The 24,537-nt window shown below is 37.9% G+C and overlaps 3 protein-coding genes across 13 annotated transcripts in view; 2 read left to right on the top strand and 1 right to left on the bottom strand.

Annotated features, from left to right (window-relative positions):
* Window positions 1–24,537, top strand: part of LOC134213482 (uncharacterized) — a 69,240-nt gene that overhangs the window by 7,076 nt on the left and 37,627 nt on the right. For 4 of the 10 annotated variants that reach the window (XM_062692573.1, XM_062692568.1, XM_062692569.1 and 1 more), the window contains exon 1: window positions 23,219–23,665. The exons of 2 other annotated variants lie outside the window; for them this stretch is intronic. The gene's annotated coding sequence lies outside the window, so the exon portion shown is untranslated. Of the gene's footprint in view, window positions 1–23,218; window positions 23,729–23,844; window positions 24,035–24,537 lie in introns of those variants that run through there. 4 more of the 10 variants (XM_062692566.1, XM_062692567.1, XM_062692572.1 and 1 more) reach the window with 3 other exon arrangements.
* LOC134217850 (uncharacterized) lies at window positions 7,569–9,040 on the bottom strand. The gene is made up of 2 exons (XM_062696668.1): window positions 8,688–9,040; window positions 7,569–8,634 (listed from the first exon to the last, which is right to left on the bottom strand). Exons 1-2 carry the CDS (start codon window positions 9,015–9,017, stop codon window positions 7,606–7,608), a joined length of 1,359 nt encoding a protein of 452 aa, XP_062552652.1. The 5' UTR covers window positions 9,018–9,040; the 3' UTR covers window positions 7,569–7,605.
* Window positions 9,070–11,678, top strand: LOC134217851 (uncharacterized). 2 transcript variants are annotated; one of them, XM_062696670.1, is made up of 4 exons: window positions 9,199–9,889; window positions 9,950–10,286; window positions 10,348–10,824; window positions 10,885–11,678. In XM_062696670.1, exons 1-4 carry the CDS (start codon window positions 9,791–9,793, stop codon window positions 10,998–11,000), a joined length of 1,029 nt encoding a protein of 342 aa, XP_062552654.1. In that variant the 5' UTR covers window positions 9,199–9,790; the 3' UTR covers window positions 11,001–11,678. The 2 variants fall into 2 exon arrangements, with proteins under 2 accessions (XP_062552653.1, XP_062552654.1); XM_062696669.1 differs by having other exon boundaries at window positions 9,070–9,889; window positions 10,348–11,678.

The following is a 24,537-nucleotide window of genomic DNA, read 5'->3' as shown; positions in this document are numbered from 1 at the left end:
TAAACTTTCAAAGGAATATTTTCAGGAATTCCGTAGGAAATTCCTCCAGGCATTTCTTCGGAAATTTATTCAATAATTTCATCAGAATTTTATCAACATGACGTTTATTTACTTTCACTCACTCTCAAGATTTTTTAAGGAAATTCCTCAAGGAGTTCTTAAATTTCTCTAAAAATATTCTGATATTCTTTCGGGAATTCCTTCAGATATTCCTCCGGAAGTTCTTCCATGGAATTTTTCATAAATTCTTTTAAGAATTCCTTTGTAGATTTCTCTAGGATTTTTTTTTAAATTCGGGATCGATCTGCGATTTGGGCGTAACTTATACTGTAGACAAACATTGGAAGGGGAATTCCTGCTAGAGCAAGCATTTATTCAGGGTGTCTACTACCTGAAAAAAACCTGGAAAACCTGGAATTATCAGGAAATTTCTCCCTACCTGGAAAATACCTGGAATTATCAGGGAATTCCTGACATAGGTAATTCGGGAAATTTCAATACCCGGTGATAATGAGTGAAATTCTCTCAAAAGATGGAAAAAAATCCTTAAAAATATTTGAATAAATATACCAATCAAATCTATTGAAAATGTAGTGAACGTTAATGGATCGTTGTTCCGTAAAAAACGTTTTGCCATCTTCAAAAGAATTCCTGGATATTTTCCGAAGCTATTCTTGGTGAAATATAGGAATTTATTCGGGAAATCAATGAGGGACTGCTGTGTAAATTCTTTTGAGTATTATCTCGGAAATTCTTTAGGAGTACTTTTAAAAATACTAAATTAGTTAGGATTTTTCATAGAAATTCCTGGAGGAACTTCCAAAGAAATTTCGGGATCAGTTTTCCAAGGAATTTTTCAAAGAAATCACTAAAAGAGCGTCCATAAGAAAGATTAGCAATTTCGTAAATTATTTCTGGAGGAATTTCCAAGATAAAAACCGAAAAGAATTCCCGGAGGAATTTCAAAGCGAATTTCTGGAAGAGTTTTTGTACGATTTCTTTAAGAAATTTCCGATTTGTAAAAAGATTTGTGAAGGATTTTTGCTAGAGGAATTCTTGAAAGAATGGCCGAATAGCCGCGAACAGGTATAAGGACGTTAGGCATAAAGGATGTTAAGCATAAAATGCCCCAAAAACAGCCCACGATATAAAGAAGGTATTATGCCTAACGTCATGGATCCTGCAATCTCATATTTTTGCGTCAACACATTTCTTGAAGGAGTTTTCGTAAGAAGTTCTGAAGGATTTCCTGAAGAAATTCCCAAACATATTTCCCGAACATTTCCTTAAGAAGTTTTCTTAAGTTTCTTAAAAAACCAGAATAAATAAAATTCTAAAAAAAATCCGAAAGAATCCTTAACCAAATTTCCAAAGAAAATCCTAAAAAAAATCAGAAGAATATCTGAAGAAATCGGCAAAGTATTTTATAAAGGTATTTCCGAGGGATTTTCACAAGACATTTTCGAACAAACATTTAAAGGAAGTCGAAAAAAATGTAAAGGAATCGCCAAATGCATCTCTAAAGGTATTTCCGGAACAATTCCTTGAGATGTTTTCTAAAATTTTAGCAAAGAAATTTTCAAATTAAATGCTGGAGGCAGTTCTGAAGCAAGGAGCATTTTCTGATGGACACACTTAAAATTCTAAGTTTACCGATTGCCGAGAATCCGACAGCCGATACATTGGTATTGACAAAATTTCGGTAAAGGAATTACCGAGTTTCAGTAAAAAATATTACCGAGATCGGCTGTTGGAATCTCGGCAAAAATTTTGCCGAGGTCTCCAAAATAATTTAAGTGTAATGGAGAAAAGTTTAAAGGAATACTTGGAGGAATTTCCTATGTGATTCCTGAAGGAGTTTTGATTGAATGGCTGAAGCAATTTCTGGGTAAACTTGCGAAGGAATGCCTGGTTTCCCGTAATGCTGGGTAGACACCTTTACGTGGTGTGTTACGGGGTAAGATCTATCACGGTTACATTGCCAGCTACAGGCAAATCCTGACCCAACGATTATCTTCCTCATTATCCAACTCCGTGGTACTTATGAGAGAGTCGCTAAGTCGGTGGTCTCTCGTTAAGTAAGTACTACATCAACACTTCCTTCCTCTCCCTAGTTACGGTGAAGATGGGCGTGGCCAGGAGTAGTAGTCCTCATGCTTTTGTTATTTTTGTTTAAGACTGGAATCAAGGATAACTCCCCTTCTTGATTTCTGATAGCAATCTAGATAAGAATCTCAAAAGTAAAACATAAGTATCACTAGTGTCCAATCTACGAATTACACCGTAACAATGCTAATGCTAAAAAAAACTTGCGAAGGAATGCCTGGAGGAATTTCCTAAGTAATTTACAACATTGTTTTTGTGAGGCCACCAATGAAAATAATGAAAACAACCTGGAAAAATCAGGGAATTTTGTTTTTACAGATGAGTAGCACCCTGTTATTGATAAAGCCACGGTATATATCCGACAAAATAAGCTTTCCTCTATCAGGTAAAGGAATTAGTTTTGGAGGAAAACGCTTACGTTCAATAGAATCCACAAAACAATTCAATCAAAGTTAATTGCCTATATTTCGGGGATTAGGCCATCCGACTTGACATTAATTTACAATGTTATGAAAACTCATATGTGAATATGTACATTATGTGGAAGATAATGATTTGAAAAATGCATTGGAACCACTTTGTATTGTAACCACCTTCCTTTCGGTGGGACTCGAACCCACGACCTTACAGTACGCTAGACTGGTGCTTTAACCCATTAAGCTACGAAAGACCACCGTCGGCCTTTGCAACCTAGCGGCTACTGAATGAGCTCCAGATTCCCGAATTGGACGCATAATCAAATCACTCGCATTCCATTAGTCAAGCCAACACTTCCACATGTGTATAGTACACGTTCACATTAGAGGAGCGTGAGTATTTAGAATGTCTGGCGGCTACACACATTCTTCATCAGCAACTGTACTGATCAAGTGAGGTTGTGTGAGCTATTTGCCAGTCGGTCGTCAAGCTCAGACCCGACTGAATCGCCGAAATATAGGCAATTAACTTTGATTGAACTGAACATGAGTTGCGTGCTCTTGCCTACGCAATGCAATGTTTCAGAAATCTTAGATTTTTTTTAAACAATTCGTTAAAATATTTCTCGATTACATTCCTCTCGGAATTCTTGTAAAATTTCCTCTAGAGGAATTTTAAAATAAATTTCTGGAATGTATTTAAGAAATTCATCTGCATATTCCTTCGGAAATCTCTTCTTCGATTCCTTTCCAGGAGCTTCGTGAAGGAATCGTAAAAGAAATCGTGAAGGAATTTCGAAAGAAAAATCCCTTCCACAGTTCTTCCAGGAATTCTTTCCTAGAAAATTTCTATATTCTCCAATGAAAATTTATCCAGGAATTACATTGGAAATATTACAGACGTTGCTTATGAACTTCCCTCAGGAATTGTCTCAGAAAATCCTTTATAACATCCTGTGGAAATACCTCTAGCAACTCAATAAAAAAATGTTCCAGATGTTGCTTAAGGTAGCTTCACACCTTGGGAAAATTTTCTGCCAGATTTTGGTTCCCGTGCATTTTAAATGGGGCGGGGTTTTGATTTTCCGTGCCCGAATCCCGAAAACATCGCATATGTAAAAATACATGAGAAAAAATTCGCGCACGAAATCTCCGAAATTTGAGGCTACCTTTATCAGAAATTGCCTCAGAAACTGCCTAAAATTTTTAAGTTCCCCAGGGAGTTACTCCGAAAATTTCTCCAGAAACTACTTCAAAAATTCGGAAAAAATTGCTTTGAAAATTTTCAGAAATTTCTTGGAAAATTATTCTAGAATTAAGGCTACTTTACACCTCATAGTACTCTCCATTTAATTCCACCAATTATTTTTGGTATCTCTGCAGATACGTATTTCGACCACAACTGTGTGGTCGAAATACCTATCTGCAGAGATACCGAAAATAATTGGTGGAATCAAATGGAGAGTACTTAACTCGTTTAGACGGTTGGATACATTCCACTAAAAGAGCTTAAAATATTTTTTCAGGGATTTTGATTTTTGCATAAATAAAAACACATGGTGATAAAATCCGCTTTGATTGCATGCAAGTTACGATGCATAACGCCATAACGTTTCTGCAGCTTTCTGGTATACTAAGGCTCGATGCCCTCGTAGCGTTTTTTCAACGCCACGTGCACGCAGCGGTCAAATAACGCAGATGTGCATCGGCGCGGCGACGCTGCGTTACCGCTTTTTCCCGATGCACACCCGCGTATTTTTGACGCCGCGTACACTCAGCGTTGGAAAACCGCTACGTGGGCATCGGCCCTAAAAAAGCTCGCATAAAACGCGCGCGCTAATAATACTTTACTCAGTGATTTTAAAATTAATATCACAAATTATTCAGCATTTCAACGAATTTTCCGATATTGCATTTGATTGTTTGATTGGGTTGTTTTATAATGCACGAGAAAGGCACAATCACTGCTAGGAGGATCTATCTGGTTTTTTCTTCTTCTTCTATGGCTCTACATTTCAACTGGAACTTGGCCTGCTTTTCAAGTTAATATTCTATTAGCATTTTTCTCAGTTATAAATTGAAAGCTTGTGTAGCAATTGCAATGGATATACTATGTCCAGGGAGTCGAGCATGTTTCCTACCCAAAAATATCCTAGACTAGACCGAGAATCGAACTAGCCATCTCCTGATAGGCAATCCTACGTCAGTCATTTAGTTGGGTAAATTGCGCAATTTCATTTATTCTAGTCAACAGCGGAGCAGCAACCATAGATATGTAGTGTATAAAGTTAGTTGAAGCTAAGCTAAAGCTAACATGACATTCAAATCTAGCGCTGACATTGATATTGTACTCCGTTGTTGTTAAACAACTCCAAAAATATGCCCACAAAAAATGTTTTACTCACTACGTCGTCGGAGGTTTTTCTTTGTTTTGTATAAACTGCGTGCCGAAAATAGATCGCATCTTGCTAACGCAAATGGTACCGTACCGTGTGTCGCCTACGTTGAAGCAAATCACACACCCCCCACAATGTGGCTGTTAAGGCGGGGCGATGTCTTATAGGTAGGTGTTTTGATTTTACCAGTAGTGTCCAGACTAAAACTGCGAAACATTCTCTGGAAGTCTACTTTGATGATTCCTGCTTCAAAGATTGAAAATCTCGCCGGAATCAAACGTATAGAATCTTGATAAAAAAAGAGACTTTTGTCATCTTTAGTTCACCCTACATGTTCATAATCTCACACTGGTAAGTGCATGCTGCTGCATGTGTTCGATGCGAAGCTAAAAATGTTACTCGTCTCGTCGGTCGGTTATACAATTTTCACATTGCTGCGCTGCGAATTCCTCGTGGGAATGAACCTGCAAATGTTTATTTGCGGTGGCAGCGTGAGCGAGGATTGTTAACCTTGCTGACGGCTTCATCGATTGTTTCGAAGCGTATCAAATGTACCTAATGAAAACATGAGAAGGGTTTTAGTGCGGCGTTGATGAATAAGGCGCTGTCTATGATACAAACTAATCAATCAATTCAAAATGTACCAACAGTTGTCGGTACATTTCGAAATGATTGGTCCGAAGAAATGCCTCCGGTCATTTATTCCTTGGGGACAACACTACTGATCTGTCAATAATCGCAATATCAGTTCCTTCGTTGATTCGTATTTGCTTTAACTTTATACTCAATAGCATTCATGAAAACCTTAAAAACTCATCATCTGCGTGCAATGTTTCATTTTGTCGAACAAAATGTTTTGCGTGATTTGATTGTATTTTTCCGTCTGAATTATTCAGATCTTAAGAACAAAAGAATCGATTTGTACGTTTTTATCCCCGCGAATAGTGTCATCTCTCTCATCCAATGAACTTCATGAATGAAGCATAACCAGGAAAATGGGATGATTTCTTCGGTCGCTGCTAGTACGAAGCACGTACGCTCTTTGTGCTGCATTCAACGCTAGAGTTGGTTATGCACGCAACCGTATGAAATCTGTGATGTCTTGCGAATCACACGGATATCTATGGTGCAATTGGGTATGAAAACTGCAGCTTTCCGCTCTGATAAGCGAATAACAATTTTTCGTTTCGTTGTTCCACATGTCCTGAGGAGTCTCTGTATCGTCTATCTATACATAGTTCGTTGGCAGATTCATGGAATTCAGTGCTATCAGAGAGGAAATTATGTCATAGCAAATTTTGCGCTTCGTAATTGATTACTTATTTTGATTTCAGTTTGCTGTTGATTTCGAAATTATATTCACTGATATAAAACTACCTAGAGGAACTGCTCCTGGAATTCATCTCATGGCTCCGATATTGATTCCATTAAAAACAAAGCAATGGAAAGCAATTCGATTTGTTTCTTATTTTTGTGATTTTTTTCGGGAGCGAGCACGCTCCTTAAGCCTTAGCATAATTAGAGAATAAACCATTACAAGTTACCCGAGCAAAGTCGGTTAACAAAATGAGAGCAAATTGATATTAAGCTCTGCTGTTGAGATTATATTGAAAACAAAATTTGATGTCAATTATTATTTAATTGATATCAAAACATGTTATCAATATGCATTTCCCAGTTATCATAATGATAACAGCTTTACATCAAATTATGCTGTCGACTATCAAAAGTGATGTTATAAAAAATGGGATTCATTTGATTTTCGAGCTTGGTTTCAAATCTTTATGTTGAGTTTTCGGTTAGAATGAATATATTATTAAAAGATATGTGTAGTACTGTTTTTAAAGTTTCACTTTTATTTATTGTTAGTCAATCTGAGTGATAAATTTACACATGGAAATAAACTTTAAGACGTTTTGATCCTGTTTAATTTCGACACTTACACATTGCCGAAAATGTTTAGTTGTTTTTTTCAGTACCATAGAATCACTTATTGAATACGTAAACATATTGTCAAATAATTTACATGTGATCAGTTTCAAGCCAACAATATATGTTTCACTGTTTGTGTCTGTTAATATTTGCTCTATGCGGAAAAACTCTCCATAAATGCAAACATATGAATCATCATATCCCAGATCCCTACATGACTTATGGGTACGGTACTGTATGTTTCCAACATGGATTCTATCGTGATAGCTAAATTCACGTTGCTCAATATAATCGTCAATGCTAACGTCTTGTGAAAGTTCATAAACAAATCGCCTATCAAAATGAAGATCTTGCTTTTTTGTTGAATTCAGATTTCAGAATGCCAAGTATAAGCCGGTGATGTCTCCGGAATTCTGGAGTTTTGGCAAATCCTATGCATTACGTATTTCTTGGTGATTTGAACCACCGGATGATTGTTACCTGTCCTATAATTAAGTATCATCCCATTTGCACTCTCGTATGGATATAAAGAAGAGTTCCAGAGAGCGCCGAAGTTTCTAGCGCATTGAGATAAATGGGTCAACAAATGAACGTTGAATACCATGTTATTTTCACCATAAAACTTTTCAAATTGTGCTACGAAGCTGTTGATAGATGTTTCACAGGAGTCAATTTTCTCAGGCGAAAGATGTAGATCAAGTAAATTAGTAAATCAGGAGGAAAACCTAAAATAAATGTCGAATAAATTACTTAAGTCAAGTATTTCGTGTTACATTAACTTTACCATGTATTACATCAAAGTCTGGTACGAACATCAGAACAGAAAGACCTTTGATACCATATTTTGGTACACCTGTTTCATGAACTTCCATCATCAACCTTTGGGTTTCAACGGACTCCCTCTGCTTCGAGTGTTGGAAGGGATACCGTATCTGATTCCCGTTCGTCAGTTTACCGCTGTGCAGACATGTTGAACAACCGAATTTGCCGTTAAATTGGATTGTTCCCTGAACCTTTGGCCTAGCGATTGTATCCAGACAAGCTTGTAGTAATATAACTTTATAATAAATTGAATCAACTTCCATTCCATGTCTCAAACGCCTGGTTTCTTTACAGAAATGTTTGAAAAAGAGACACATGTTCGGATCTCCTTTGGACAGCCAAATTGCAGCTAAAATAATGTTGTGCTTGCTGAAACGTAGCCGAGGGGGCAAATTGTTTATCACAAGAAAAATGGGATAACACGGTTTATTTATTGTCCATCGGTAAGCTGCTGCACCATCCGTGTTTACAGAGAGAGAAATGTATTTATCGCCTTCAGTGGTCAGTTTGCGACACATTGATCCTCGACTGATGTCAGCTATATTCTCTTTATGAACTGATTGTTCGTATTCTTCTATCTCCACTTTATATTTTCGAACCGTTTCTTGTAGTTGCTTTTCGATAGGTAATACCACAAAAAAATCAAAATTCATGGAATTACATCCAGGAACAGAGCAAATGATACCCTTAGGGGGGGCTTGGCTTCCAACTTCACATTGGCAATTTGCACAAAAGTATACTCGAAAAGTGTCGTACGGATCAGGAAATGCATTTGAGAATGTTTCAAAATTTTCCGGGAAATTTTTCACTCCAGTAATAATATTGAGCAGCTTGAGTAAATCTACCAAAGCCTCCTGAGTGAGTCTATGCCTAATGTAAAAATTTAAGATGATAAACAGGGCATCTGATGTTTCAAGCCCAGGCATAAATTTCAAAGGATTTTTAGTCGCATTGAAAGAATTCTGAAAAATGACAAAATAAAACGTTACATGAATAAGAAAAATCATCATTTTACCTCGGACTGGAAGTCGTTAAACTCTGTAGGTTCTAGACTACTGATTGTTTCAGTATCATTCGCATTCTCATCGATCCGTGGTACTTTTTCCTCGGGCATAGATACATCTTCATCGTTACTATCATTAATGGGTCGTTGTGTTTCCATTTCGTTTGTAATAACATCTGTGATTATCCTTACTAGCGATGAATTTACATTATTTGACAACACATGCCCTTCCGCATTGAGAATGTACTGGTCCAAGCAGTTAATTCGATCAGCTTGTTTATCATCAATCGAAGTATCAAACCCATCAAAATCTGATTCACTAGAATAATCAGTTTCCTTCATTGATGATACATCTGACACTTCGGAGTAATTTGAGTAATCTCGCGAACCAAATTTAGTTCTTATGATGTGATTTACATTTTTTTGTTTAGACTAAAAATTAGTTTGATATATAATGATTAGCGTAATACTAAAATATAAATTCTCAAAAACAAACCTTTCGGACGTATTTTTTTCCACGATATTCATTCCTCATATAATGGTGACGCTGAGCTCGGCGATCCATTTCGGGTAATTGCAGTTATTTTTAATAACTTAGCAATAACTCAATTTATTATATTTGTGTAATGACTTATCTTCAAAGAGAGTAAACAATAATATATATTTCTTTAACTTATTTTTATTCCAAATTTGTCAAACACAGCAGAAATGAGAATAAATTACAACTCTACAAACATTTTCACTGTACACGTATAATTAAAGGTACCTAAAAAGAACTTTATTAGTCACTCAACTTGTTTTAATTTGCTTCTATGTAGGTACTAACCTTTCGGCTATGTTTTTTACACACAACTGTCAGTTTCTTCCACTGAACTGGCAATGTTGGTTACTTCATTATTCGTTTTCTGACAATCATGTCAAAAGCGAATGAAAGAGAAAAGTTTTTAAAAACTTAAAACAAAGTTTAAAAGAACTCGTTATTGGGTTCTTTAGTTTTTTCGTGTATAAGCATCGCACTTCAAAAAAACTGAAGTGTCTGTTGTGTCAAATTCTTTCGTGCGAATTCTCTCGTTGGTGACGGCTGCAAATTTTAAAGTGCTTTAAACGAAAAAAAAATGGTCCGTAAACGGCAGACAGCGACACAGAAACGTGTTTTGGAAATAGCCAAAGCAAGAAATATCGAACTTTTGCGATATGAACTGGGTGAATCAAGCGTAAGTATTTTCAAAACAAACTATCGATCCATCAAAAACATAACCTCACTTATTCTCTAGCGATCCGCTGCAACTATGGAGCAGGGGAAACAACGTAAATTGAGCTCAACATCAAAGGAAACTGTGAACCCATCAGACGAAATACCTCGGAAGCAACTCAAAGTGTTAATTCAGAAGAATCCTGAATCAACAACCTTGACTACGGAGCTATCCAGCCCAGATGCCCAAATAACAATTTGCAACAACCAGTCAACTATTACGGATCCACCGGAAACTACGGACTCGCATGTCATTGACGACCAGGAGCAATCACCAACAACTAGCGGCTCATTGACAATCGCGGACTCTGGTACTATTGATGACCAGGAGAATGCCACCAAGCAAGATAACAATGACGGTAATTTTTACTGATTCTTTTTTTTTGGTTGTTTATTCAACTACTAGTGTTATTGTTTTAGCTTGTACTTGTGGATTGCAAGTAAAAGTTTGCCAACTCGATGCCCAAGTGAATGAATTGCAAGGAGCACTCGATGAGCTCAAAGTAAAAGTGGCATTTTACAAGAAGAAAACAACTGACCTAAAAGTAACTAACGCCAAACTGCAGAAAGCCCTAGTGTCCAAACTGTTGCCTGAGCCCGTTCGCCCGTTCAAAGATGTAGAAGGTTTTCCGAATTGTGACGATATTATGACGATGTCAATGGAAGCGCATGATAGCGATTACATGTTTGTGAAATTCCTTATGAACGCTATCTGGCCGGATGGATTTGCTGGCAGAACCGTAACAGGACGGGTTTCAAATAACCCAAAAGGTCGTCCAAAAGTGAACGTCGTAGCCACAGAAGGAAATGCTGGAGAAGATAGAGGATGTACATCAGCAGCATCACCACCTGCAGTTTCTGTGGCATTGGAGGATGAAAAAGTGCAGTTTGTGAAAGGTATGCAAATAGTTAAACAATATAAAATAACATTTATAATTAATGTTCCTAATGTTTCAGCTCGTCTGTTGGAGAGGCGAATTCATCTTCATGACGAAACGGTAGTTGCTAAGAAGGCCTCTGAAGGATGTAACCGCCTGATGCAAATGGTTATCAGTAATGCTAAAAGACGCTAATAACATGTTCCATGTTATGATGTTTTAATCCTTGTGAATGATTTTTATATATGAATTTCGTGCTTAATAACCCATGGACTACGGTTTTAAAACCACACTTTTAATTTGTTCAAACACTCGAACTAAATGACATTGTTTTATAATTACTTAATTTTTTATGCTTAATCAATAATAAAAATAATTGTCGATCCCATTGCTAACCATTTATAGTTTTATGCAGAATAATATTTTCATCACTAGCAAATTAAAAGCAGAATATGCTTTTGATTTTTGCTGTCATTTTTCTATCACAATACCAAATAGAGATCTAATTTTGCTATCAACTTTGAAATCTATGATTTCATAATGAGTAATCAATTTGCTGTAATTTACAAAGTTTAAAAGCAATCTGCAAACAAAATATGCTGTTGATTTTTTGTTATCAATGCTTATAATAATAATCTAACCGAATACTCATTTTGCTATCAAATTAAGAATCTCATGAATTCAAACTTAGTTATCATGTTGATTTCACTGATAGCAAAATTTGTTTTCAGTGTGATTCCGTAGTGTAAACATATGCTCTTATTTCTGCTGTGTTAACCGTTAATCCATACAAAACGAGATCAAATGGAGTAATCAAAATTATTGACATCACGACAGCAAATTTTGATTTCAATCTGATTTCAAACTTTGCTCGGGTATTGGGTGGGAACATTTTTTTTATTTTGCAATTTCATGATAAGAAAATTTTTAGGCTCTTTTAGTGGAATGTTTTCACCTGTCATAAGTTTTACCTGTCTTTTATGATGTTCTTGCTTTCATATGTTTTCATTTGAATTATTAGATTTAATGATGTTCAATTGATTGCGTATTTCATGATTTTTATATCCAATAAAAAAAAGAAGCTTAGTACATATATTCTCTACTTCTTGCGTAAGTTACAATATTTGTTGGAAAAAGAATGCTCAATCTTGTTTAACGTCCATAGCTATATTTGCAATGCAATCAGAGTGGCCGATTCCAAATATACCCCTCCGTGGCAATTCACTTCCTAACTATTTCACCGTTTTTGTCATGCAACCCGGTCGCGTCGCGACTGGTAAGCATACGACTCATAAACTAACTACTCACCGGATCTCCTTGATCACACGACCAAAATCCGAAACCAACATTCATTCTACGTACAAAATGAGAGACGTTCATTCCAAAACAGAGGAAGATGGTACAAAATGCTCCGCTGCGAAATAACAACCTAAACCAGGCAATGGTTCTATTTGTAACTCTTAAGTGATTTATAGCTGTTTGATGTCATCGTATGTCGATAGTTTCGGCTGGAGTGATTCAATTTCCTTGACGTAAATTAGTTATAAGAAAACAAGAATCAAGTAGATGGAAATATTATAACTAAATCAGACTAGTGGAGCTTTGAGTAGCTTTCCAGTAGTAGATAAAATTAAGAATATCAATAATTATTTTCATTGTTTTCGAATCCTAGCGGCTAGGAAATTTTCTCGGCTTCCTAAGAGCATTAGTGCAAGCACATGATATATATTGTATGGTTAATTTCCTTTTTTGTTGGCGTGCATAACCACTTCGTCCACTGAGTTAAACTTTGAAGGCGATCATCATTTGTGAAGTTTACAGCCAGAGACGCATCTTTTCCCATTTTGGATAAGTTGAATTCGAAAAACTTACCACCTTTGCAGATTTTTCAGCCCAAATTTCTCCTGGTTGCATAAAGCCATGGTTAAGAAATTTAGATCTGCAAATATACAGACATCCAGACTACAAATATTCGCATATCTATATTTCTTCTCTAGACATATTAATTATAGCAAAAATCACCGCTTGGAGCATCATGTGATTGTTTTCCATTGCCATCAAGATTGCTACAATAGGGAAAAATCTGCTCCAATTTTTGGTCTGATCATAGGATTTCGTTCATCACTTTTACAACCTACTACTTTCTGGTGCTCCAAAACGTCCTGAAGTCCAAAACATGCGATCGGCTATCAACCAAGTCCTGAATGATGTATTCGTGCAACGCTAAACAACCCAGCAGATAGAAGTGTGCGCCGGTTTAAGGTTTTTGGCTTCACGCCGCCGCTGATATTTTAGCATCAGGGCGCCGCCGTTTCATGCCGCTGATCTATAATTGTTTACGCCGATTCAAACTTGTAGACGTCCGCAGATTTTTCCGTAAACATTCCGAAGAACCAATAGAAGTTTCTAAGAGTTTTCTGGTTGATGTTTCCAAAACATCCCGTTGAAACTCCACTAAACTTTTCTTGAATATACCAATGATTTCCATTGATAGTTCCATACCGAACGGAAAATGAATAAAATTTTGAAAAGCTTGCCGTAAAAACAACTCATAGTGGAAATACCGAAGAATTTTTCGGTGAAATCCAAAGTATTTCCTTCGAAACTCCGAAAATGGTTCCATTTCAACGGAGGAAATTCCGAAAAAATAATCCAATGGAAACGTGCAAGTTTCGAACAACTTCTTGTTGAAACTCTGAAGAATTTCCTATGGAAATTGAAAAAAAATCCTGTGAAATTGCTGAAGCATTTTCTGTGGAAATTCTGAATTCTGAAAGATTTCCCATTGAAATCCAAAGAATTAGGCTAGTTCGCCGACTGGCTTGCTGAGATCCACTGCAACGTTGTGTCGATCTCTCGGCGGTCGTGCCCAGGCTTGGCATTTACTCGCACAATGAGCTCAATGAGCAAAAAAAGTTCATCAAAAATGAGCAACAAAACATCACGGATATGATCAAAACATAACAAAAAAGATGCTCTTCGTTGTGGGAAAAATGAGGAGCGGCGCTCATTGAGAGAAACCGTTTGTCTCAATGTGCCTCTTTGAGGAGCATCATTTTTGTTGTTCTTTCCAACTGAACGTACAGAGAAATGAAAGCACACTTCTGTCATACCATCGCTACCCGCACAACAGCCTCACACATTCGCACCTTTATGAGACCAGCATGAGAATAGGGACCGTGTATAGCATCCATGAACGGGTAGAAATGAACACCATTCTATCTTTACATTAATTATTTACTGCTTCTAAGCAACAGGCAGCTTGATGTAGGCAATTCTATATTTATCTGGTTAGCAATTACAATTTGGATTGCAAAGAGATTATTGACGAAATTATCTTATACTAGGCGAACCTAACTAATCTCACTCAGGTTTTATTTTTGATCGGTCAATCATTTAATTGATTGAAGCGTCGCACTCTAGATCGATTTCAGTTCGAGTTTGATGACATTCTTCAGAACTCATGAAACCGTTGCATTTAGTCAACTTCCTAACTTTCCCTAGCAAATTATTATATTTTTTCATATACATAAACAAACACAGAAGAGCCCAAAACGATTCGATTGGTGAGTAAATCTTGCAAATCGGCCAACCCGTTCACAAGTTATAATGCTTCAAAAGAAAAACAAACTCATTTTTATATATGGAGATAGATAGATGATGATGATGATTTAAGAAGATGAAAAGGGAAGGGCCAGGGGCGGCGAGGGAAGGGCGATCCCTTGATCGTAGTGGCATAAAGGCACCAAGACCTACTTCAAAATAATGTGTAAACGCGTTTAAACGCATGAGATCTAAAATCCGCATACAAATTAAGCTTCATATTAAACCGCATGATAAGCGACTCCAGTGTATAACCATTTTGACCGATTAATACAGGATTTTTGCGACTGCTTCAATTTATAATGAAAATTATTAAGCTCATTCAGGAGAATGTCTTCAACGTGTAAAAATTAAATGCAACAGTCCTAAACACGCATTATGACAGTGATGGAATTGTTTTCTAAACAAAGCGATAAATACAATAACCTACTGGCTACCGTTAGATTAGCCAACTAAATATCATGTTTTTTTTCACCACCACCAATTCCGTCCTTATAAAAGAGACTCAAAGATACTCAATGAGCAACTTTTTCCTCACCTCATTGAGTCAAACTATTTAGTTATCATTGAGAAATGAATATATTTCGGAGCTACCCGAAAAAGAGTGAAACGCAAAAGTACAAAAGAGAAGAGCAAACATTCGTGTGTCGTGAGCAGTGAGCATTTTTTTTCTTCTCCTGATTCGCTCTGAGGAGCATTCCATCCCTGTCTACTAGATAAACCTTTACAATGTCCTCATCATCAGTATATTTTCAATTCGGATCAATAATCATATGCGCATCATCTGTACCCGTTTTCCTCGAAAAGAAGATGTTCAAGACCCTCTAAAACTACATTGAGTTCAGATAAAGATATCCACCCAATCCAGGAGTTTTGCAATGTCCTCATCATCGGTATACACCCAATCCAGTGCAATAAGCATATGATAATTTAATTTCCATGAAAAGGAGATGCCCAAGGTCCTCCAAAATATTCTTAAGTAAAGATCAAGGTACCTACCATATACACAATGACTATATCGATCGAATGTTCTGAGCTCAAGGACGTTTTGGAGAAGCAAAAAAGGGTCTATAATACAGTTGACAATCCAAGAGTTGTTGATGAAAGAAAGGAAAAATCAAGATGTGAGCAGAATTTCTTTGGGAAATTGTTCAAAAGGACCATCAGAGTAACCGTGAAAATATGTCTACCATTTTGATTAAAATGCCGAACATGGTTCATATTTCAAAAAAAATTGATTCGGCATGGCGATTTTCTTTACGTAGTTTTTTAGAGTTTTATTTTTATGTTTTTGGGACCGCTCAAAACAGTCGTTCCTTGAACTGTCGTAAAAATCGCCGTTAATCATCTTAAAACCCGTTTCCACAGTAGAAAATCTGCCAAAACAATCGAACCTGCCACGTGCTTTTTGCTGTTTTCTTTAGACTTCTCTTTCTTCTCCGATGTTTTGACATCTGTTTCGACAGCCAAGGGTAAAAAAAACAAAGCAATCTACAAAACATTTATTGATTTTGCAAACCTTGGTGCAAAACGAACGTTTGAAATAGATTACTGAACCGACCTTTGTATCCATTGGTCAAGTAAATCCACAATATTTTCAGGACATTAACGCGAGAATATTTTGAATTTCGCAACAAAAATCTAATGAGTTTTGCCATGAAATTCTTACAAGTTTTCCCAAAATATTCCTTTGGTATTTTTTTTCGAATTTTCTACGGTAAATTCTTCACAATTTCTAAGCGAAGCTCTTTGGAATTCCTAAGATTTTTTTTGGATTTCTACGGGAAATTTAACGGAAAATTTAACGCGAAAGATTCATTTGGCCGGAAGTCATTCGGCGGAAGGCCTTTTGGCCGAATGCCACTTGGCACTTTAGGAAAATCGTCATCTTTCCGAATGCCATTTGGCCGAATTAAACGTTTGGCCAAAAAGGCAATAAAGTAGAAAACGGTTTGGCCGAACTGGTTATATGGCCGGGAAACCTGCTTGGCCTTATAGCTCGTTCGGTCGGGATGGTCGTTCAGCAGAAAGGGCAATTTGGCTAAAAATTCCATTTGGCCGAACTGAATATAGCCAAAAATATCGATCTGTTCGGCCAAATAACATTCTAGACAAATAGTATTTGCAATTCTGTGATGAAGTGTGACGATTGGTGGTAGGGTCTTATGCTATGTTAGGTACACACTAACTTTTTCTTTTTCGAGCTCGGCAAAATCGGGCACCGCTGTAGCTCAGCAAATTTCAGAACTGAACTTCGGCAGAAAATTTCGTTAAATACTGATTCTCGGCAAAATATTTACATTATCTCAGCAACCGAAACGTCACTTTTACTGAGATCTCGGCAAAAATCATGTTTGCTGAAACTCGGCGGTGGCCATCTCGGGAAAATGAACAAAAAATGCTCAGATCTCGGCGAAAAAAAATAGATGTGTAGCTTTTGCACGAAAACTGCAAAAAAACAGATTGAGCCAGCAGTGATTGTGCCTTTCTCGTGCATTATTAAACAACCCAATCAAACAATCAAATGCATTATCGGGAAACGTGATGGCGTTATGCGTCGTTAGCTGCAGAAACGTTATGGCGTTATGCGTCGTAACTTGCATGCAATCAAAGCTTGCGTTGCAATTGTTGTACTAAAGTCGTGTGCAAAATCGAATAGAAGAGCTTGCATGGGTTGATACTTCAAGGCATTTTATGACATGCTATAACTTAAGTGTACAGGGAGCATAGAGAGGTGAACTTTTACCTCACACAGTTCCTGTCCGGACATGGCTGTTTCCGCCACTATTCTGCCCGGCTTGTATCAACATAGAGGAGACTCCAGAACACGTGGTATTCGATTCGCCAAGGTTTGCGGAAGTACGTAGAGGAATGCCTGTCCTACGGGCGGACAACAGGCAGAGCGTATGTGTCGCGATGAAGGAACGTGGAATGCGGTAAGCAGTAGTACTGTCAGAGGTGCAGCTTCGATGGAGAAGGGACCAGCAAATAAGCGTCGGTTTGGAGGGAAATCCAGCACAGTGAGTAGTGTTTGGTCTCGGGTCAACGGGGCGCCAGCGAACCGGAAGTCTTCTGCCAACCGGAATCGTCGGACCGACCTCGGCACTCGAACCGCCAACCTGCTGAAGAAAGAAGAAGGAAGTGCTTCGGGTATGTAGGGCACCGCCAGTGCGGACGTCATCCACCACCGGAACTGTCGGACCACCTCTGCAACCCGAATACAAAGTCGGCGCAATGCGCGAAAGCGTCCCCTGCGATAGCCGCCGGTAGTTTCCTTCACAGGAACTGGTGGACCACCCTCGACGCCGGGGAGGAAGTTTGTGGCACGACCAGGGATGGAATGCTCCTCAGAGCGAATCAGGAGAAGAAAAAAAATGCTCACTGCTCACGACACACGAATGTTTGCTCTTCTCTTTTGTACTTTTGCGTTTCACTCTTTTTCGGGTAGCTCCGAAATATATTCATTTCTCAATGATAACTAAATAGTTTGACTCAATGAGGTGAGGAAAAAGTTGCTCATTGAGTATCTTTGAGTCTCTTTTATTAGGACGGAATTGGTGGTGGTGAAAAAACATGATATTTAGTTGGCTAATCTAACGGTAGCCAGTAGGTTATTGTATTTATCGCTTTGTTTAGAAAACAATTCCATCACTGTCATAATGCGTGTTTAGGACTGTTGCATTTAATTTTTACACGTTGAAGACATTCTCCTGAATGAGCTTAATAATTTTCATTATAAATTGAAGCAGTCGCAAAAATCCTGTATTAATCGGTCAAAATGGTTATACACTGGAGTCGCTTATCATGCGGTTTAATATGAAGCTTAATTTGTATGCGGATTTTAGATCTCATGCGTTTAAACGCGTTTACACATTATTTTGAAGTAGGTCTTGGTGCCTTTATGCCACTACGATCAAGGGATCGCCCTTCCCTCGCCGCCCCTGGCCCTTCCCTTTTCATCTTCTTAAATCATCATCATCATCTATCTATCTCCATATATAAAAATGAGTTTGTTTTTCTTTTGAAGCATTATAACTTGTGAACGGGTTGGCCGATTTGCAAGATTTACTCACCAATCGAATCGTTTTGGGCTCTTCTGTGTTTGTTTATGTATATGAAAAAATATAATAATTTGCTAGGGAAAGTTAGGAAGTTGACTAAATGAAACGGTTTCATGAGTTCTGAAGAAAGTCATCAAGCTCGAACTGAAATCGATCTAGAGTGCGACGCATCAATCAATTAAATGATTGACCGATCAAAAATAAAACCCGAGTGAGATCAGTCAGGTTCGCCTAGTACAAGATAATTTCGTCAATAATCTCTTTGCAATCCAAATTGTAATTGCTCACCAGATAAATATAGAATTGCCTACATCAAGCTGCCTGTTGCTTAGAAGCAGTAAATAATTAATGTAAAGATAGAATGGTGTTCATTTCTACCCGTTCATGGATGCTATACACGGTCCCTATTCTCATGCTGGTCTCATAAAGGTGCGAATGTGTGAGGCTGTTGTGCGGGTAGCGATGGTATGACAGAAGTGTGCTTACATTTCTCTGTACGTTCAGTTGGAAAGAACAACAAAAATGATGCTCCTCAAAGAGGCACATTGAGACAAACGGTTTCTCTCAATGAGCGCCGCTCCTCATTTTTCCCACAACGAAGAGCATCTTTTTTTTATGTTTTGATCATATCCGTGATGTTTTGTTGCTCATTTTTGATGAACTTTTTTTGCTCATTGAGCTCATTGTGCGAGTAAATGCCAAGCCTGCTAGTAGATACCTTGGGTTGAACTTTAGGAAAACTAAACATCTCGTATTCCTGGAAATTGATTATTTACTCTACGTTCAGGATAACTAACTTGTGATTGAGTGTTCAGAATTATCATACAATGTGTATAGAATTCAAACATTTCAGATTCATATGCATGCTCTCAGAAGCGAAATCTTCCCAAGGTTTCGGATATCAGGGTTTTCAAACGATAGCCAAACTTGACCTCCGATATTTTTCCTGTGAAGCCAAAATCCTGATGAACAATTTTGCTGAAGATAGTGAGGACCTGGGAGGGAGAAACAGATACGAAAAATGTGTGTGTCAAGCCGAGCTGAAATCTAGCTGTCAGTGTGAGCCGAAAACGAAACTCTCGGCAAGCAAATTTTTGAAGGCAATATAACAACAATAACACGCAAAAATGAATTAAGTTTTTTCAGGTGGCGCCTACGTTGATTGTTCTTTCTTGTTGAAAATTTACTTGTTGCATGACGACAGTATATAATAAATTTGATGTGTAGTATCGAGAGCTCCCTCCCAGGTGAGGACATTGCTTTCTTCTGGCTGTGTAAAAGCCAATCTGAAACACTGGGCATATACAGCGGTTAGACAAAAAGTTTAAGATATGCAACGTTTTGTCGAAGTTCAAATCAGCATAACTTTGCGTAGAATGATCCGATTTTGATGAAACCTTAGATTGGTTCTTGGGCACCGGAGATGTTTCGGGTTTTCCGAGGTTATGTTAAAAATGATATTTTTCTTTTGCTTGTCATTTTATGTGACGTTTACTACCATTATGTTCTAGGCTTTCCTCAGAAACTAGAACTAATATGCTGACCAATGCTGGCTGCAGATCGAAAATCCGTTAGGTATAAGCAGATGTATGGTCATTTCCATGAAAATGGTTCAACTCCGGCCATACACTCTGAACAAATGTCACTTTCGCAGAACAACCGGAACACCCAACCAGAGATTGCAAAATTTTATTGCAATCTCGCATTAGTTTCGTGTACAGTTTGCCATAATTTGCGACATATGCACAGATTGTATTAAGTACACGCTTAAAATCAATAACACAGAGATGTGTTTGCATCACACAAAACGGACCTAATGCGGAACATCCCCTAGATGAGCGACAGTTACACAGGCACAAAAATGCCTCGTACGGTCGTGATAACGGTCCTTTTCAACATGTAAACGTTTGTACAGATCCCTTGTTTCATGAGGAACCAAATACTGTTGCAAATATTGAAATCCAAGCTTCAATAAAACCACACGAGCTATTTTTGTGGCTGTGTAACTATCGCTCATCTAGGGGATGTTCCGCATTAGGTCCGTTTTGTGTGATGCAAACACATCTCTGTGTTATTGATTTTAAACGTGTAAACGGTAGGCCCTTGCATTAGGTCTCCGGTCACGAGAAAATAAGAACTGGTTTTGTGTTAGTGTCTAACATTGAATCTAATTTTACACTCCCCCATCGAGGAGTGTAATGCTGTATACTTCGACAACATCAGCAACCATACAAAAAAATTCAGTCGAAGACGGGAATAGAACCCGGACCCTCCACCCTTAGCACATCTAGACTGACGCGCTAACCATCTGGACTATTTACCAGATGAGGAACGACACGACCAAAGGCAATCATAATCCACGTTTCATGCTATCCGGATGTGACAAGTGAAAGGGTAACAGGGATAGTAATGAGTGATACGAGTGGAATAAGCACCGTGCATATTTGTGTCCTTTTCCGTTATCAAGTTAAATTGAATCGGGAAGATTGTGTGGGTTAAAGTTATATTGCTGTACACGATTCATATACTTGTTCTAGGAGGAGCCAACGAGATTCATTTGAATGTATTGATCGAAAACAAATAAACAACCGACTTAATGCAATGAGCTGTATTAACAAGTATGACATTCTTTGATCGGTTTGAATGCGATTTTTGATACAAAATGCTTAATACAAAGAATGTCACACAGAATTGTTTTGGGTGTATGAAGTTAGATTCTCATATTTGCATTTTTTCGATCTGTTACCATTTCATCATGTTCAACCGTTTTTACGGGAGTGGCAATATCTCTGCGTAGTTTTGATGGATTCCTGATCTACATCCAATATTGGTCGGCACATTAGTTCTAGTTTTTGGAGAAAGCATAAAACATGATGAAAGTAAACGTCACATACAGGGATTGAATCCTAAAGAGAAAGATGTAGCATACCGCGAGAGATTTTTTTCGCAAACTGTCATGATAGAGAACTGATTCGGGAGGCTATACCCCATGATAAATTTCTTTTAGAAAGCTCCAAATGGGGGGAGCACTGGCTCTGATGATGCATTCCAACTTGTTTTACATAGCTGTGCAGTAACCAACACGAAAGGAGCGAAAACAAAGCGAGAATCGCCATTTTTCTGTGGGGACTGCCTATCCGATTCTGTTTTTTCGCACTTGTATACAAGTTTGATAAATTTGTTATCATGGCTTGTTATGATTCGGAACAGTTTTTGCCTCTCTTTTATCGTTGTTCGTTATCTATTGATAGCCATTTCTGCAAACCCTGGTCTCATAACAAGCAATGGAAAAAATGCATCTTGAACATACCCTCGGAAAACCCGGAACATCGCCGGTGGCCAAGGACCAATCTCAGGTTTTGCAAAGGGACACTATACTAGAAGAGTGTCCGCTTCTGATGATCCTGGTTTTTATCAAAATCGGATTATTCTACGCAAAGTTATGCTGATTTGAATTTCGACAGAATTTTACCTATCTCAACCTTTTTGTCTAACCCCTGTACTGCCCCTATTCGCATAAGCGTCCCATGTCAGTTTTCTTCAACTTGAGTAATACGCCATTGAATTTTCCAAACTGGTTTTACATGGAAAAATACAAAAAATTCTAATAAATTCATTAAACCTGCAGTCTTTCTGAAAATTTTGCACAATATTTTGTATCTGCATACTTTGCTATGAAACTATTAAATGGACCATAGTTATATTTATTTGTTGTGAAAAAGTGTACCAAAATCTGTAATGTGACTGTAATGCGAATAAATAGCAAAATGGGACAACACAAGTGGGTTTTGATTTTCAAATTTCTAGAACAAAGCCTATTATTAAATCAGTTTTTCTTAAAGATGAGGTCATTTTTAGCTTATTTCTGGGAGAAAATATCAAAATCAACGAAAATCGTCATGGGACTCTTATGCGAATCGTGGCAGTGTATGACTTATCCGTTCTGAAAGGGTCCATCTAGCAGAATTCCAACTCTAATGTGTTCGACGTAATGTGTCGTAGAAGTTCGTATCGTTCTTGGAGGCTAGTCCTTCCTCGCAGTCGCAGTTGTTTTTGATTTTCTAACTTCATTTTGTGTAGGCGGTTTTGCAACTGCCTACTGATACACAAAAGGAAGCTGTATTTTGAACCGCCCCATGTAGAAAATTTCAAAACAATTTTTTCAGCGTAAGAAAATTACAGTCCACACTAGTGCAGAGGTATATACGGCTAGCGGCCGCGGACAAATGCATCTTCAATTCCTTGTCTTTCCCAACATTGATCTGCATTGTATATTTTCGCAGTAACTTGTGGAGGAGCATCGTTATGAATTTTCGAATAAACTTCCACTCTATTTACCGAAGAAATTCTTGTACAAATTCCCATTAGAGCTTCTCAAATAATTTCAGAGTAATATCCTTAGGATTTCCGAGAGGAACTTTCGTAATACAATTTAAAGTAATTCCTGTTGGTATTTTAATGATTAAGACATTTATTAAGAATTTTCCGATTTGATTTCGTTCCATTTCATTATTGAGGCACCCAACAGCATAGAGGAAACAAGAATATTTATATGAACTCTAAAGTAGGAAAATCACGGATTCACATAGTGTAACGGAATCATCTGCAAATATTTGACCATATTCTTTAGCAAACATTGTGCATTTTATTCCAGACTCCTGCCATGCTTCCGGAACGGCTCTTTTGCCATATACGTTCACTACCCACAGCCACTCCATAGTGGGATGAGTGCGGCTCAGCTCGGTAGCAACCGGCAGTTTCAGTCGAGTCACCCGACGGGAATGTAGTCAGTCAGTGTTGTGAGTGCAGTTCGTTTCGGCTTCTATGAAGTGTTGTGTTATCATCCATCAGTCATCGCACATCTGTTTTGGGGCAACTGAATGCCGTCGTCGCGACTTTGCTGATCGTTCTGGATGTTGTGCAATGATGCGAAGAATCAACGAATATGATTATTGAAATTTTGCTCTTGAAATCGAAAACAGCCAACGCGGACATTTTTACAGGCGATGCGGCTGGAATCGATCTGCAGCAGCGAGTGTACCGAGAAATTGGCATAATGCGGTAGAAGTTCAGTCGATGACGACGTCATCGTTGGCGCCGGGTCGATATTTCGAAGGAGCATTCGGGATTCGTTCGATGTTGGAATAAGACGATTTCAAAAAGTGCCTTTGAATGTGAAATGTAATTGTGCCAAAGGTGAATAATTGAAGAACATCGTGAGCAAGATGTCTAGCGATGATGGTGGCGTAACACGCCCTGGTGGGTTAATGTATAAAGTGCATAGTGCCATCGTATCTAGATGAAGGGGAGAAAATGCACCACGATGCCTTTCAAGACGAGCGAGATTGTGATGATGGGGGAGTGCTCATTCGTAGGATAGTCACAGCTTGTTGCCGCTGTTGATGGTGGTCGATCATAATGTAATTATCCTACTTTGAGTGAAAATACAACCGTGGAAACAGAAACAATGTGTGTTATACATCAAGGCTGGAAGAGGCGATCGAATGCTTTCAAGTAGATCGCAATGGAGGAGCGGAAAATAATAAGAGGAACAAGTTCTTTATGGTATATCCATTAAAGTAGATGGTTGTATGTAGATCGATAGTGGAATAAACTAAAGCAAACCGTGGAATCAAATGTGTGTGAACATTGTGGTGTTTTTGCATGTGGATATCTACATAATAGTTGGAGGAGAAATACTTGTGAACAAATCGAACGAAAAAATAAATATGGAAAAATAAACCTCACTGATGAGAAAGTACATATTTTCAGTTCTGGTTGGTCCTTGACTCAACACGCGCGCAAGTGTTTAACGAATTCGACATAGAACGTGATGCCAAATCTTGTTTGTTGAAGCTTCATGTGTTTAGAAGCGGGGTAAGGTAAAATGTACTTTGTTTTCGATACATACGAGAGTATTGCAGGAACTAATTATGGCTACACAGACAGTACCACTTTTGATCACGTTGGAATGTGTTGTACGAATGTTGTGAGAGGACCGTGGTAAAGATCGAATATTTGTTTTATATATTTTGCTCTAATAGGGAATCGGCAGGTATTTCCGGCAC

This window comes from Armigeres subalbatus, chromosome 2 (assembly GCF_024139115.2).
Source record: "Armigeres subalbatus isolate Guangzhou_Male chromosome 2, GZ_Asu_2, whole genome shotgun sequence".
In the NCBI taxonomy this organism is placed as follows: domain Eukaryota; kingdom Metazoa; phylum Arthropoda; class Insecta; order Diptera; family Culicidae; genus Armigeres; species Armigeres subalbatus.
This window is presented reverse-complemented; position numbering and strand designations above follow the sequence as displayed.